The sequence below is a fragment of the Cheilinus undulatus genome, linkage group 16 (genome assembly GCF_018320785.1).
Source record: "Cheilinus undulatus linkage group 16, ASM1832078v1, whole genome shotgun sequence".
In the NCBI taxonomy this organism is placed as follows: Eukaryota; Metazoa; Chordata; class Actinopteri; order Labriformes; family Labridae; genus Cheilinus; species Cheilinus undulatus.
Window position 1 is genome coordinate 33920317 of NC_054880.1, and position 16818 is coordinate 33937134.

Sequence of the window (16818 nt, forward strand, 5' to 3'; positions counted from 1 at the left end):
TACTGTTTGACAGGGGTAATGACAACTCTAAATTTATAAGACAAAGGGAACACTGGAGCTGGATTAGGATCAAACCTTTATGTATAAATATTTCTCTAAATAATTTGTTGCCAGTGGTGAAATATTAGTGTGGAAACTGTTCCATTATTGAGCTCAATTACAAAGTGCCTTTAGAGTATGCACACCTTTTGGATTGCCCTTTTTGCATTAAAAGGCTTTAATAACAGATTGTTATACAGTGCACTGTGCAGACCTGTGTTGTCACTCCTCCTGCTGGTCTCTGGCGTGTTACTGCTGCTCCTTAGGTTGTGCAGACTCAGCATGTCTCCTCTGCGCCGCGGTCTGTGTCTGCGGCGGTACTGGATGTCAGCATAATCCTGCAAGGAGTGATTCAAGCTGCGTTATTAAAAACTCTAAAAGCTGCTCTATGAGTTTATTTTGAACTGAGCATTTCTCTATCTAAAGCACAGAAAACGGGACTTAGCACATGCATATGCTTGTAACTCGGACACCTTCATTACCTGTGACTGTCTGTCTCTCTGATCGCCCGTCCCCAGCACTGAGTGACGACTCCCCATCTTAACACACACAAGCAAACTAAGTCAGCTGCAGCCACACTCATGCATTAGATGGCTGAGGTTACTAAGCACAGGTTTAGGGAGTAGCATTAGAAGGAGTTATAAACAACAATGTTAGCAGAACTAAAAAAAAATTAGCTTTTCACTGTGAAAGGAGTTTCTGCTCACCTCTGGTGAAGCAAACCCAAGATACTCCCAGTCCCATGATCCTCCAGGGTAACTAAAACAATCAAAACAAAAGAATTGTTACAGTAACATGAATCAAGCAGTTTAAACCCTGATTTTTGTGTAGTTTGCAGACTGATTCGCTCTGTTGTCCTAGCTGCACTGGCAGGACATAAAATTATGGAATATTTATGTCAGTGTGTTTTCTCCATACTTCCTTCGTGGAGGCTCTGGGGAGTCGTTGGGAGCAACACCGCGGGCCACTGATGCCAGGAACTCTTGCCTCTTCTGCTGCACCAGCCGAGCTGCGCTGATTATTTTGTGGCAGGGCGTCCTCAAGTACGGCCGGTTGACCTTTTGGGCCAGATCCTCCACAACCATCTCAAGGTCAGTCTGGGAAGAGAGCAACACACAAACGTGTCTGCTTCCATCGGGTCAGAGACTGGATATTTAAACATAAAAATTATGTACCCATATTTAGAGTCTTATACAGATAAGACACGAGATGTCCAATTTTGGACTGTTCAATTATCTGAAAAATCATCAAACTTGATCTCTGGTAGTAGAGATGATTCTTTGGGGCTCTGCTCTGCTATCAGAATCATTCACAACAATCTCAATACAAAAACAAACATAAAATACTAAAGGAAAGCAACCTGTGATGAGGTAACAAATCAACTAAAACTGTGCTCTTAATTTTTAACTTCTGCACAACGATGTAGGAGTTGCATAAAAATATGGACTTTGGCATTTGAGTTGCATCTTAACAGAAGTTTTATGAATAAATAAGTGACAGAATGATGGTGCTTTATTTCAGCTAAAATCACCATCTTTGAAAATCATTTGTCCAACTTTAACACACTCCCCTGTGACCTGAATGAAACATCTAAGACATGTTTTGGTCAAAATATAACGTAAAGGTTTTTGACCCTGTATAAACCAGTTCTTTCCAGTATTTCACAGGGCACATTCACACAAGGGGCCAGTTGCCCCCTACTGTGCTGAAGCACATCTTCCCCTCCCCAATTTCCTGCTGGACTACTCTCACATTGCAACCCAACCAGGCTGAGTATGTTTATTCCATTGCTTTGCAATATGGTATACTCAGTTATCGAGATTACCAATCACAGAGAGACAACACAACAGAGAAACACACAGGTGACATGATGGTAATTTTACTCACTTTTCAGTTTATTTTAGTTATTTAAGTCAGATACTGCTCTCTAACACTCTGCCATTATTTGTCAGCAGGAACAGGCGTATTATCTATGTCATGTCCCTACTCCACACCCTTGCTTTCTCATGGGCAGTTGTACCACACCAAGCAAACTGGACTTTGGGCCTCAAGTATGTATGGGCCAATATGAGTGCGAGTACACCTCAGAACACTCTGTTTTGATGCATCTCTTTAAATGCAAATGAGCTCCTTCACACCCCACCTCTGTCATCCCTCGGTGTGAACACAGGAGTGAAGCTGTGCTTCCATGGCTGTAGGTGGAGATACGAGGTGAGGGGCAGGTATTATTATGACTCACTGCTGTATCATAGTGAGCACTGATTCCAAACAGGTCGTCAGATTTCATGTTTTAGACATGGGAGGACTACAAACAAAGCTGGTACTCTGGATACACAGCTTTCCCGAACAACCTGTTTAAATTTTGGATGCTAACATTATTTTACTTTGCACACAGAAACAAAATTATTTGACAAAAAACAAAAACTACCAGAGTCTAAATGATGGTCCCGTTTTAGAACTGAACATTTTGTTGAGCCATAGCACAAACCACTGTTGTTCAGTGATGGTCTTTAACTTGTCATGCTCAAAGCTTTTAAAGTCAAGTTAAACTGAGGGTTATCTTCACAATTACACACGGTCTAAAAAATTCAGTTAGAGTTTGAGCTGTCACTGGAGGGAGCATCATAGCAAAAACCAAAGAAACCAGATAAGATTTGAGAAAAAGAATTGTTGATGTTCACCAAGCAGGAGAAGGATCTACAAAGTTATCACAGTATTTCCAAGAGTCAAGAACTGGAGTAAGACGGATCCTCAAGAAATTCAAAGAGAGCCACAAAGTCCAGAACAAGCCTGGAAGAGGCAGGAAGAGAGAGATTTCAAAGACTCTGGAAAAAACTAGTGAGAGATGTGTCCAAAGACCCCTGAACACCAGCCAAGACACTAGTGAAAAACTTAGCCATGTCAGGAATTGCAGTCTCAAAGAAGACTATCACTAGAGCCCTGCACAGGAATAGACCAAGAAAAAGTCCACTTCTGCAGAAGAGATACCTTCAAGAGACTGAAGTCTGCTAAGGACAACCTGAAGAAGATTCTGATCCTGGAAGCATGTCCTTTGGTCAGATGAGACCAAACTAGAGCTTTTTGACCACAGAGACCTTGGACATGTTTGGAGAAAGAAGGGAAGGCAATCACCCAAAGAACACCTAGAGTATTATGTTGTGGGGATGATTCAGTGAGTCTGGAACTGGGAGTCTGGCAAAGGTGGGAGGAATCATGAAGAAAGAAGAATATGTGAAGATTTAGAAAGCAGTCTGCAGCTAAACTGGGTCTGGGTCATCTCTTTGTCTTCAACATGACAACAACACAAAACATCCATAGCTCCTGGTGAAGAACTACCTCCAGAAGACCAAAGTGAACCTTACTGATTGGCCTGACCAAAGCCCTGACTCTAATCCCATTTAAAATCTGTGGGGTGAACTGAAGACCAAGGTCCATGCCAGAAGACCATCAAATCTGGAGGAGCTTGAGAGATTGGCCAAAGAAGAATGGGCTGGGATTCCTCAGGAGACATGTCTGAGACTTATTGAAAACTACAACAAACGACTGCAGGCTGTTATCCAGCAAAAATGAGACACAACTGACTATTAGCATCAGGGGATCATCATTTCGACTCTTGTAGGTGTTTTTTGTCAAACAGTTTTACTTAGAGATGGGTTTTTCATGATATGTCCCCTTTCAGTAAACTGCTGTATAAAATAAAGCATTTGTAAGAGCACGATGCAGACAGTTAATGAAGAAACAGAGATACTAATACAATATCTCAGCATCTACAAGCTTACTTTGTTTTATTCATCCACATGGTCCTCAGAGTATGGGTGTGGGCCTTCTCCTAGTCTTGCTGCACCATCAGGCAAAAATCCCAAGTCAAGAGATACAAAACCTTACTGTGATTACTAGTGGAGCTAGATTTGGTTTTTTTTTCTTGTTTAGCCCTTCATGGTCTAAATGAACACAACAGTCTACACTAAAGTCATCAAGTCTTGCGGAGAATACATCCATGTCATCGATATAAGATGGATTACCTGCATGAGCTCAAATATCTCCTTCTGAGTGCTGCCTTGCTGCAGGAAGAAGCCATATGGGTAAGAGCACTTCAGCACGCGACGCGTCTTCAGCAGCTCGGACACGCCGTCCTCAATGAACCGTGTGTCTGGAGGAGTACCCTCACCTGCACCACAGACGATTAAATGAAAGAACAACTTAAGAACAACGAGACACTGGTGCAGCCTTCAAAAGCTCTGGATAGAAATACTTATAATGTGGACATGATGCAAATCTCCCCAGCAACAAGCAAAGAAAATAAAACTCACGGCAAATGAAGGCTCTACTCAGCTGCTCCATCTTCTCTTTAGCTGTTTTCAGCAGTTTCTGCTCCAACTAACAGACAGGAAGACAAAATATGTCAAATGCTTCACTATCAGTAGATGTACAGCTGAAATTCAGCTTTGCTTTGTGTGTAAGGGTGCATTTACCTTATAACTGTGTTCATGGTTTTTGAAACGAGTGTAATAGTGCATAAAACGATCCAGCTCCTGAAAACTTTTGTGCTTCTTTTCTGCCTGTAACAAAAGAACAAATCTAGCTCATATAAAAGCCTTGATGTCAGTGCGTGAAAATTTTAATGTAACATGGTCTTGACAACTGCATCATCCTTCATCTTATGATTCTAGCTGATAAAAATCTCTTCTTGCATTAGTACAATCCTGTGAGAAAGTATTTCACCCCTCCCTTCTTATTTTTTGCATAGTTGTAACACTAAAATGTTTCAGACAGCACATCAGGCTTAAATGTGCAGCAGACAGAATAAAGGTTCTGTGCAATAACAACAACAACAAAGAGGATCTATGAGATCACAACAGGCAATATAAACATATTACTTGTATCAATATAAACGTAGGCACGTTACGCCAAAGTCATTCCGCGTAACCCACTGGAGCCGATCGGAGGCAAGCCGATAAAAAACAGTCGATGCAGGTGTGAATGCCGATTAGACAGGAGCCGATTGTTAGCGTGTTTAAACAGGTTTTTTGGCCAGTGGGAAAGGGGTATTAGAGAGTGAAATTTGATGGTTCCATCAATTACAGCAAGTGGCCCAGGTCCCGGTCCAGATCATCACATTTCCACTACCATGTTTGACTGTTGGTATGATGTTCTTCTGATGAAATGCTGTGTGAGTTTCACTTCAGAAAGTTCAACTTTTGTCTGGGCAGTCCACAGAATATTTTCCCAAAAGTCTTAGGGATCATCAGGATGTTTTTAGTCAAATGTCAGATGGGCCTTTGTGTTCTTTTTGGACAGCAGTGGTTTTGGCCTTGGAACTCTCCCATGATGCCTTTTTTGCCCTGTCTCTTTCTTATTGATGAACCATGAACACTGACCTGAACTGAGTCAAGTGAGGCCTGCAGGTTTTTAGATGTTGTTCTGGGTTTTTTGGGACCTCCTGGATGAATCATCCATACACTCTTGGAGTCATTTTGGTGGGCCGGCCACTCCCAGGAATGTTCTTTTGTCTGCATGCTCAAATAGAGGGAACACCATACAGTCTTGCTCAGCAAACACATCACCCCATGCGCAAGTCCAAGTCCATGGTTGGTTTCACCCTTACAGTCAGTGGATTGATGGATTACCAGGTAGGTGAACTGCTCTACAACTTCCATGCTGTCACCACTGACAGACATAGATTAAATGGCAGCATCCAAGGCATCCCAAAATGCATGGATCTTTGTTTTGACTCGGGAGATGTGCATGCTTCAGCCTCCTTACTCAGCAAGTTATGAGCCCATCATTTGAATATAATGAAATAAATTCAGAAGCCCATTCTCATATAAAATAAGCACCTCCAAGTGTGAGGCCATGCTCTTCTGCTGGAAAACAGTGGATTGCTCGATTCTGGTGGGGAGTTAGTCTATGCTCCCAAGTTAAAAGTTCAAGCATCTCGGGGTCTTGCTCATGAGTGAGGGTAAAATGGTGATGAGCTAGAAGGGAAAGCTTTTGATTTACTGGTAAATCTACCTCCCAACCATCAGCTATGGCCATGAACTCAGGGTAATAACCAAAGAATGAGATCAGGGATACAAGCAGTCAAAATGAGACAGGAGGGTGGCTGGCTTCTGTCTTAAAGATGGAGGGAAGAGTTCAGACATCTGTAGCAATCTTGAATTAGAGCCACTGCTCCTTCACATCAAAAGGAGGTGGTTTGGATACCTGAGCAGGATGCCTCTGGTTGCCTCGCTTTGGAGGTCTTCTGGGCATGTCCAACTGGGAGGAGACCTCTAGGAAGACACAGAACTTGCTGAAGGGACTACATAAATCATCTGGCCTGGGAAAATCTTGGATGGAAAGCGTTGCTTGGGAGAGGGATGTCTGGCTTGACTTTTGCTGTCTGCTGCCACCAAGATCCAATGAGCAGAAGAAGCTGGATGGATGGATGGTTCAGAAGCAACTGAAGTGTAAGTGAACCTCAAGCTCAGAGCTAACTCCGCCCACTTCAGGATTTCAAAAAATGCACAGAAAGTGGGCAGTTTGGTACTGAGAGTAAGGAAGGGATAAGGACTTTTTCTTTGCTTTTTTTTTTTAAGGGACGAGGTTTTCCAGATGAAGCAGGAGTGACAGTGACTTCCCCTTGCCAGAAAGTGACACAGAGTCCCGCAGCACTTTTGCCTCAGAACAATCTTTTGAGGGAGAGGATTTTTCCCCTCCAGAGTCCCCTGAAGCAGGCTGTGGAATGGTGGTGGACTGTGGTGGTCCTGAGTACTACCTGTTTGGGCCATTTGCACCAGCACCAGCTTTACTACAGCCGGAGCTCTCACAGCTGAAGCAGTACAGGCAGGAGAGGATGGGAGTGGTCTCTGAATGGTAAAGTCAGTTAGAGGCGGTAACGTTCTACCGGTAGGTTTCTACGTCACATAAGCACCACCTTTTCAAAGATTTTTCAAGGCAGATGTCGGTTTGAGCTGATTAAAAGACATAAAATGCAGCTTTTTTTATCAGTTTGGTGCAAATGTCAGAAATAATATTAGCATTGACATGTTTTATCATAATTCAGTCAGATACTTAAGTGTACAGTTGAAAAGAAGTTAAAGTGTTCACTACTTCTTTAATCTGCAGTAGCATGAATCTAAATATAAGGGTGTGACAAGCTTTATGCTATAAAGGAGGGGGCTGGGGAGATGGAGGTGAAGCTCTGCCAGCAGCAGCAGCATGGTGCATCAGCACTGATGTAAGCAGGCATTAGGGAAAAGGATGTCATATATGTCACATAGCTGGGAGGTGATAATTGGAATCAGCTGGCGATGAACTGAGCATATGACTTCTGTGTCCTGAATAAACTAACGCTAAGCTTCATTTAATTAGTCAAGTCATGATTTTTTTTTGGGGGGGGGGTTGGATGGCTTTTTTTCCTTAACAAATAAAATCATCATTTAAGAACTGCATTCTGTATTTACTTAGGTTATCTCTGTCCGATAGTAAAATTAGTTTGATGATCTGAAACATTTTAGTGTGACAAATATGCTAAAAAAAGAAAAAGGCTAACACTTTTCCAGCACTGTAGAATCAGTGTGTATGTTTACATTGTGTTTGTTTGCCTGTACCTCTACAGTCATCTCCTTAGATTGCTCCTCGAGCTGTTGGATGACCTCATAGCGAGTGCAGCGATAGTAGCCTCCCGTTGACGAGCTGTGCTTCTTCCACTCCTCCAGACAGATCCAACAGAAGTCATACTTACACTACAGAGAGAGTGAGAGTTGATTTACTAATTCAAACCAAAACACAGCACAAAATGCTGAATTATTAATAGACACAGAGCAGACAAACAGCTGACAGATTAATGTGCAAACCTTGGCACACTGCATATGGTTGCAGCCCTCATTCTTCTGAATGGGTGACTTGCAGTTGGCACATGGTTTGGAGTTGGTTAGCAGCCACAGGCAGTTAGCAGCATCTTCATAAGCTTCACTCACACCTGCCACTGTGGGAATCACACACACAAACACACACGCACATTAGCAACATCTCATTTGTCCATCACCTGCTCTGCATGTTTGCCAAATATCAGTGACCTGAACACCTGTCGCTATGCTGTAAAATACATGAAGCCACATCCTGGTAGGCCGTCCTGACAGCTGCTGTTAACAAGCTTATTGTGGCTCCAGCTTACTGAGCTGCTGCTAAAACTATCCCCAGGGACGCTGGGAATTCCTGGAAACATTAATGTCACAGCGGGGCACTTACACTCCTCAGGCTTCATCTCTGTCACTTTCTGGAGCCAGTTCCTCCACATCTGACAGTCACATGGCTCGTGGGCCTCGCCAAGGCACTCCCTACGGACAGGGAGGGAGATAAACAGGATTAAACAATTCACTGAGAATAAAGCAGCAACACAACTGTCACTGCCACATTATCCAAGTGAGAAGAAGCCTTACAATAAGGAAAAATCTAACTTCATAGGCAAAAACATGAAGAAATATCCGACATGCACAGGTTAATTTGGAGTGTTGCTGTAAAGTGTCTTGTTTTCAAACTCAAGATTCAGTGTGGCTGGGAAAAACTTTTCTCACTTTGAACAAAGGAAAAAAACATGAAGCGTACCAGCAGAAGAGGTGGCCCTTGCCACAATCAACAGCTGGGGAGGGCAGCAGGGGGAAACTCTGGGGGTCGCTGTCCCCAGGGCCGGGCCGGGTGAGTCTCACAGCTCGCTCACAGCGTGCTGCAGGACACCAGCGGATGGCAGGATTGTTCTCCACAAACGCCTGCAACAAAGAGGGGTGGGATGAAAAGAGACAAGGAAATAGAAGAGCAAAACACAAGACAGGAGGAAAGTTAAGAACAGAAACAATTAAAGCCAGTTAATTCATATAAACATGCAGCAAGAATGTGAACAATGAGTAAAAACACTTGGAATAAAGGCTCTGTGAGTCTTAATAAGATCTTGTTTGATCTGTATGTGTTTACCTTGATGTCAAACTGTAGATATCGCTGGTCCATCTCTCTGGAAACCACACTCTCGATCACATGAACTGGGACCAACTGGTAGCACTCATACGCTGGACAGAAGATGTTGTGAGCATCACCCTCTTGAATCTTTACATTGAGGAACCTGAGACACATGTGACAACAGACAATCAGAAGCCTGTGGGAGCACTTACATACAGCTGCATCTTAAAAATTACAGTATCATGCGTAAGTCCAATTTTTTTCTGTGATTTACCAAGAAAAGTTAAACTTTTATAAATTCTACATTAATCTCATACAAATTGAATTATTTCAAGGCTTTTTCATGGGGAAGACTGCTGACTTGGCCTGCCCTTTCAGCAGCGACCACAGAAGGTCACTGCTGAAAGACCAGGCTGTTCTCAAAGGCTGTATCAAAGCATATTTATGGAAAGTTGACTGAAGGAAAAAGTGTGGTAGGAAAAGGAGCACAGGGAACAGGGATGAGCTCAGCCTTCAGAGGATTGTCAAACAAAGCAGATTCAAGAACTTAAGGGAGCTTCACAAGGAGTGGACTGAGAATGGAGTCAGTGGATCAAAAGCCACCACACAGGTCCAGGAAATTGACTACAAGTGTGTTCTTAGTGTGAAGCCAACCCTGAACCCCAGGCAACGTCATTAGTGTCTCGCCTGGGCCGAGGAGAAAAAGAACTGGACCGTTGTGTGCTCAGTGGTCCAAAGTCCTGTTTTCAGATAAAAGTCCACTAGGCAAAGTCAGAGGGGCCTCGAATCCTTCAGGTCTTGAAGTCCAGTGTTTCCCATTTCCACAGACAGTGAAGGTTTTAGGTATCATGTTGTCTGCTGCCGTTGGTCCACTGGTCTTCATCAAGTCCAAAGTCAACGCTGTCAGCCGTCTACCAGGAGATTTTAAAGCCTTTTATGCTGCCATCTGCTGAGAAGCTTCATGGAGATTCTGATTTCCTTTTCACCTGCCCACAGTGAAGCCAGAACTACCAGAAACTGGTTTACTGACCATGGTGTTACTGTGTTTGATTGGCCAGCCAACTGGTCTGACCTGAACCCCATAGAGAATCTCTGGGGAAAAGTCAAGAGAAAGATGAGAGACACCAGACTCAACAATCCAGATGAGCTGAAGCCTGCTATCAGAGCAAACTGGGCTTCACAACACCCCAGTAGGACCACACACTGGTTGACTCCATGCCACGTCACAGAGATGTAAGAATTCATGAAAAAAGGAGCTCTGACAAAGTACTGAACGATAAATGAGCAGAATTTAACAGAGGGTTGACATATCTGTGTTATAAATTCATTTTTTGGACTGATGTTTTGTGATATTCTAATATGTAATTAATAGAATATATATAATATAAATGATATATATAACAGTCTAATATTTTAATATTTCACTTTGTATGAGATGAACCTAGAATATATATTCAAGATTGACTTCTTGAATTAAATCACAGGAAAAAATGAATTTTTACCTTACAAAGGTGGTACCTACCCTTCCCAACATGCTCTGCAGAACTCATGACCGCAGGACATGTCAACTGGATCCTCAAACACTGAGATGGAGCAGAGACAGATTCCACACTGCAGGGAAGAGAAATGATGACATTCAGAGGTTCCTTCAGACTTCCTGATATCACAGAGATGACTGATACATCACTTATTGTATTTTCTTCACAATAAAAATATACAGGGATGCAGAGCAGCACCCTCTACAATTATGCCACAAACAAATTAAAGAAGTCTGCAATAAATTTTCCTTCAGTGAAGATTAACCTGTTCAGCTGTTTAAAAAAGACTTTTTGTTATTGCCTGAAAATAATTTTATGACCATATAACATCTGTATCTTAATTTTTCTAAATCCATCAGCTCCTAAAATATTTATGAGAAATTTCTACCAGAGTTGAAGACCTAATGATAAGATTAGTCTACAGATAAAATGTTAACACAGTTCAATATCTCATTAACAAGCTATTTAGCTCAGATGGAACTTATAACGGTTGTAAAAAAATAAATAAATACCTATCTTATTTAATTGTTATAGCCAAGCGTGTACAAAGCAGGGTCTATAGAAGCTAGAATTATATTAAGAAACAGGTTTTGAGCACAGCACAGTATAAGGTATGGCAGCTGTACAACTAGCCCAGGTGAACAGGTAAGTTGGTGTCCAGGCGCCCAGCCGCTGAAATGATAAGTAAACACCAAAATAACTCTGGGCATCTTGTGTCTTGAGGCAATATCAAACTCTTGACTGAAATTAAATAAAGACATATAAATATGTACTTTAGGCTGATATCCATTGGTAGGGTGAAAGCTATACAATCTGATGGTACTGCATCTGTTTCTACTCTGCACTGGTCTGTTCCAAGTTCAAGAGGGATGGGGTGAAAAAATTTCTCCTTGCTGCGTTTTTGTTTCTGTATGCAGTGTAAAGATGTTGGTTTTGACTGAAGTTGTCACAATGACTGCTGAACATTGTTTCATCTTTGTTTTATTCTAAAGGGGAGTGAGAGAGGAATGGAGTAGGGGAATCATATGCCACTGTTTTAGAACTCTGTATTTGTGAAATGACTGGACATTTACAACTGTTCGAACTGATTTATGAACTACAAATAAACCAAAATCTGACCAAAAGAAACAAGACACAGTTATGGACTCTTCCCGATGTGTCAAGGGGAGGACAATAAGACCAGCTCTCCTTCCAATAGAACTTTAGGTATGAATTAAAAAAAGTAACCCAGTTAAGCTTGCCAATACATAAAGCTTCACTGTATGCAATAATGAATTTCAAGGTAAAGAAAAAGTGGAGACTTCTATAATGCCACTCTGGTAAATGATGATACAAAGACGCTCTCCTGTTGGTAGGTGTCAGGAAACAGGTCGCCGACATCAGGTCAGTGTGTCAAACTAAACAATGCAAGAAAAATCCTGACATGTCAGTCTGGTTGAATCGTGGTCATGGGGTGTCTTTGATATGAGCGTTTGTTGTTCCTGACACTCATAATTTGGCCAGATGTTTGAGCTGTTATTGTTGTTTTCTATCAGGACAGTGGGGGTGGGAGAAAAAATCAATACAGCGTAGTATTGCAATATTTTGTTGGGTGATGTATCGTATTGTCCACCAAGTATCAATTTTTTAAAATTAATTGCTAATATGCACTGAAGTCTATGATAATGGAAAAATAAAATTAACTGTTTGGACAATTGCTTGTCCATTGAGGTCTGCACAGGTGATGTCATAGAGCAGGAGTAAGTCAGTACAACAAACATGGCAGCACCAGGGGAAGGATATCAGTAATGCAAGCAGGGCACGAATGAGATGGACATGACACATGAGGTTTACATGAAATTAAAATACCGCAGAAATACAACAAACATGAGGGCGAGACTAATGCTAAATCAGCTGAACAGTTGAAAAATGATCTGGAACAAGTGTTTCAGCTTAAATCTTTGCAAGATGAATCAGAACGATGACAGTTTTAGTCATATCTTAGTCATTTCTACCCTTTATAGTATTAGTCTACTTTAGTTCATAAAAATTCCTTAAATTTTAGTCTTTAGTCTTTTTTTTGTAATAATCACTTTAGCTTTTTTCAGTCTTATAATCAGTCAACACACTCCTCTTATTTTAAATAGATGGAATAATGATGTCTAAAGCTGAGAAGGTTGTCATTTAGACCCAAAAAACATGAAGAAAACTGTTTGCATCTTGTTGCTACTAAGGGTTTAAGGATTTTTAGTAATCCTGATCCAGCTCTGCCACTAATCCTTTATTAATAAGGTAAATAATTTCATTCAGTCTCATGTCTCATTTTCAGCATCCACACATCTAAGTGTCTCACCGTAGACAGGCCCTCCTCTCCAGGTGTGAGGCAGCTGTCAGTCGGGGAGGTAAGGGTGAGCGTTAGGGGTGAACGCGGGGTCCTGGGCGTGCGTGGCGAGGGTAGGGTGTCCCAGGCATTGTATCCGCTGGGCGGCGGGGTAGGCATGGCCACGCCTGAGCGCTGGCAGCAACCCTCAGCATCCGACATCCAGGCCTCCAGGAGCTTCTCTCTGTCCCAGTCTGAGATAAAGAAATACAGGCTTACAGGCAGGAAACGTGTCTATGTAACCCTCTCACTGCCAGAGCTGTGTGGGTTCGTCAAAGTTTTATGTCAGCTTTCTCTGATAGACAAAAACGAACCATGAGCTCGGAGCAGAGCCTCAGCGGTGAAGAGGGGGGCTTGCAGCATGTCTGCCGTTTCTACGATCAGCATATCCTTCAGCCTGCGCAGGTCCTGCAGCTTCAGTCCCTCGTAAGGCTGAAAAGACAGAGTAGGAAAAATACTTGTAAGACAATGAATAACAGATAAAAAATAAAGAAGGGAAGCCACTGGGAGTAAGAGAGATAGTGAAAGAACTAAATATCAAGGCAGAAACAGGAGAAATTTTCTCAACTAAAACCACAAAATAATGAGATTAAGACATGTTGGATGGAGTGAAAGAGAGAGTGTGCAAAAAATGAAAAGGATAGGGATGTAGGGCAGCGAGGGTGGGGGTTGGTGGAGGGAAAGAGAGATTAAGTATTAGCATAGATTTAGCTGTAGGAAGGAAGATCAAACTGCTATCAGTTGACAGCAGAAGCAGCTCCTTGATGATTGTGCTTGTGCCTTGTGTTTAACCAGGATCATGAGGCCAGGTGAGGTCATGTTTTATTGTGTTCCTGCACTTTTAAATCCAATGCTGGTTGTGACGTATGACCCATTAGGAGAAACATTGTGGAGAAGGAATTATGGATGTAAATGTGCACCATCTGAAGTTGTGTGGTAAATTCTGTTACGGGCACAGTGGGGAGGGGCATAAAAATAAAAATAGCACCATAGTTTGAAGAGTTCTGTCAGCAGGGATCCCCCCGATCTGGTGACTGCTGTCTCACCTCTTTGTACTGCAGCAGGTTTGTTTCACCATGTGCGTCTGTGTTTGACTGCTGAGCTGAAGAGGAGGAGAAAACCATCTGCGACTCCAGGCTGAGGGCCAGCTCTGTGTGGTGATGCCGCTCAGCATGGTCGCACGGCGTCAACTTGTCCTCGTCCTCCACAAAAAGGTCCGCCTCACTCTGGATTAACAGCTAGAGGGGAGGAGAGAAGGACGAGGGAGGAGAGGACAAAGGAAACAGGAGAGAGAAAATTTAAAAGAGAGGACGAGAAATTGAAACTTACAAAAAAGGAAAGGAGATGCCAAAAAACACAACAGTTCAAAGTGAGTTCAGTAAAATAGAGAGGGACTGAGGTGTTGACAGTTTATGAAAGAAGGCAATAAAAGAAGGGAGAGAATGTTGAGTGTTAAAACTTCTCATCTCCAAGTATAATATCTGGGTTACTTTCCCCAAGGCTGCTCATAACACATTTCAACTTAATTTTCTCTCCATTCAGGAACTAAGATTTCTTTTTTATTCAAAAGCCACAAAATCAAGTGAGGAAGCTCTTCTTGCATCTGACAGTAATGCAACAGAAAGCAGATGCTCCTTATGCGAGGACTGGCATATTACTGGCTACTTACTTTCCTGGCTGTAAGATCTAATCACACAGAGCACACCCAGATCTGCTGTATGAAAATAAACCTCATATCAGAGTGAGTTTGTTTATCTACTCTTTCTCTTACCTCCACACAGCTCTTCATGCCTGCAGCAGCAGCGTAGTGCAGGCAGGTGCTGTGGTGATTGTCCGTGGCGTTGACGTTGGCCTTCTCATACTGGCCGCCCTCCAACCTGGCCCCCGTCCAGCTCAGGATCATCTGGCAGCAGGAGGAACCAACAAATGCATGCAATACATCGCTTAAATAAAAGCAACTAGTTTACATGGATGCTTTCATGCTTGCAAAAAACTCCTGAAAACATCCTGAAGTTTTGTGAGGTGAGCTGTAAGTGTGCAAACATCTTTAACGTATGAAGTACAATGTTCAAAAAAATTCACCAAGTGGAGGAGGTGGTGAGGTTCATATCCTACAACCAGCTGGAGTGACCACAAACTATATGCATCCAAACGGACTGATCTTAACGTACATAATGAAACTGCTTCATTAAGTTTTTGTTCACCGGTTCTATTTTTTTTGCTACTGTGAATATTCTGAGTTACAGGATAAAGAATTTACCCCCTTGGATGGTTTACCCTTTTACTGATTTTTTTAAATCAATCATGGTCGACAAAATTTGGCTACTTGACAAAAAAGTACAAAAAACCTCTAATATAAATTAAATACAAATACATATTGTAAGATAAGTGACTGCATGAATATTCACTCCCTTCAAGTCAGGACTGAGTAGTCACCTTTGGCTGCAATCACAGCACTGAGTCTGTGTGGATAGGTCCCAATCAGGCTTGCACATCTGGACACTGCAATTCCACTCTGTTCTTCTTTGCTAAACTGCTCAAGCTCTGTCAGGTTGTACAGGGATCGGGCGTGAACAGCCCCTTTCAAGTCCAGCCACAAATTCTCTATTGAATTGAGGTCTGGGCTTTGACTCAGCCACTCCAGAACATTCCCCTTGTTGTCTTTAAAACATTTCTGTGGAGCTTTCGCCGTATCCTTCAGCTCATTGTCATGCTGGAAAATAGAAAAATAACGCCCTCCCAAGCTGTAGTGTTCTTGCAGAGTAAATAAGACTGTCCTCAAGGATTTTCATTTATTTAGATGCATTCATTTTACCCTCTACCTTTACAAGCCTTTCAGGACCAGCTGCTGAGAACCATGGCATAATGCTGCCACCAGCATGCTCCACAGTGGGGATGGTGTGTTTGGGGTGACGCGCAGTGGTTGGCATCTTGTCTGATGGCTAAAAAGCTCCGTTTTGGTCTCATCAGACCAATGAACTTTCTTCCACTTGACCACAGAGTCTCCCACATGCCCTTCGGGGAACCCTAGTCCAGTTTTAATCTGAGTTTTCTTCAACAGTGGCTTTCTCTTTGCCCCTCTCCCATAAAGCTTTGACTGGTAAAAAACACAGCCAACAGTTGTTGTATGCAGTCTCTCTTATCTCAGCTGCTGAAGCTTTTATATGTGAACAACAAACCAGAAGCCTGCTTGACATTTCTAAAAACTTTCAGGGGTGCATTGGTGAAAGTGGTTTATTATATATGCTTTTTCACACCAGTATGCAAACATGCACACTGTGCAACACTTTAAGTGTATGCAGGTACCTGCAGGCAGTCTGCACGTCGCTGCTCATCCCTCTGTGGCCGGGCCAGTCTCGGTGACAGCGCTCCCTCTGACAGCAGCAGGATCTGCGGGCCTTGGCACAGCACATGGAGGCAGGTCTCATTGTGCACGTTACGTTTGTTGGGGTTTCCCTCTTTACTAAACAGGAAGGACCTACACAAGACAGGAAAGAAAGAAGAGGTTCAATAAAAGAGAGGTTTAAGAAGTGAAGTGGAAAGAGAAGAAAGAGCAGACTGCAACAGGAAGAAGGCCAATCAAAGGGTGGAAGAGAAGCATACTTAAAGAGACAGGAATGGAGGATGGAGATGAGTGCAGACAACATAAGATAAAGAATGGGAATGAGGTGTAGTGTAACATGCGCGTCTGTGGTTGAGGAGCAGAAGAAAAAGAGGAAGGAGGAGAAAGACTGCAGAATATTGACTCTTTCTGTTTAACATCTCTGAGATAATGGACATGCTGGCTGGCAGGTGCAGTACACACACAATGATGGATGTGAAAGCTGCTCTGTGAGCCTGGCTGTGGTTGTGTTTCCGTTTAGTAAATTGTTTTTCTCTGCTGTCAGAATCTCCATTTACTGATGAGCTTTTCATTTTTTTCAGTATTTCATCTGGAAATGCCCACCT

The 16818-nt window shown here is 42.5% G+C and overlaps 1 protein-coding gene across 2 annotated transcripts in view; it reads right to left on the reverse strand.

The window, feature by feature from the left end:
• The window catches only part of LOC121523717 (ankyrin repeat and IBR domain-containing protein 1-like), a 37516-nt gene that overhangs the window by 6537 nt on the left and 14161 nt on the right, over nt 1-16818 (reverse strand). Inside the window, exons 3-20 of one of the 2 annotated variants that reach the window (XM_041808712.1) lie at nt 16177-16348; nt 14642-14773; nt 13917-14108; nt 13185-13302; nt 12844-13064; nt 10496-10584; nt 8992-9136; nt 8629-8789; nt 8272-8360; nt 7878-8008; nt 7632-7766; nt 4512-4598; nt 4350-4416; nt 4062-4207; nt 958-1136; nt 747-798; nt 522-578; nt 254-377 (exon numbers count right to left, since the gene is read on the reverse strand). In XM_041808712.1, the coding sequence (XP_041664646.1) occupies nt 254-377; nt 522-578; nt 747-798; nt 958-1136; nt 4062-4207; nt 4350-4416; nt 4512-4598; nt 7632-7766; nt 7878-8008; nt 8272-8360; nt 8629-8789; nt 8992-9136; nt 10496-10584; nt 12844-13064; nt 13185-13302; nt 13917-14108; nt 14642-14773; nt 16177-16348 (2297 nt within the window). The remainder of the gene's footprint in view (nt 1-253; nt 378-521; nt 579-746; nt 799-957; nt 1137-4061; nt 4208-4349; nt 4417-4511; nt 4599-7631; nt 7767-7877; nt 8009-8271; nt 8361-8628; nt 8790-8991; nt 9137-10495; nt 10585-12843; nt 13065-13184; nt 13303-13916; nt 14109-14641; nt 14774-16176; nt 16349-16818) is intronic. The other variant, XM_041808713.1, reaches the window with a different exon arrangement.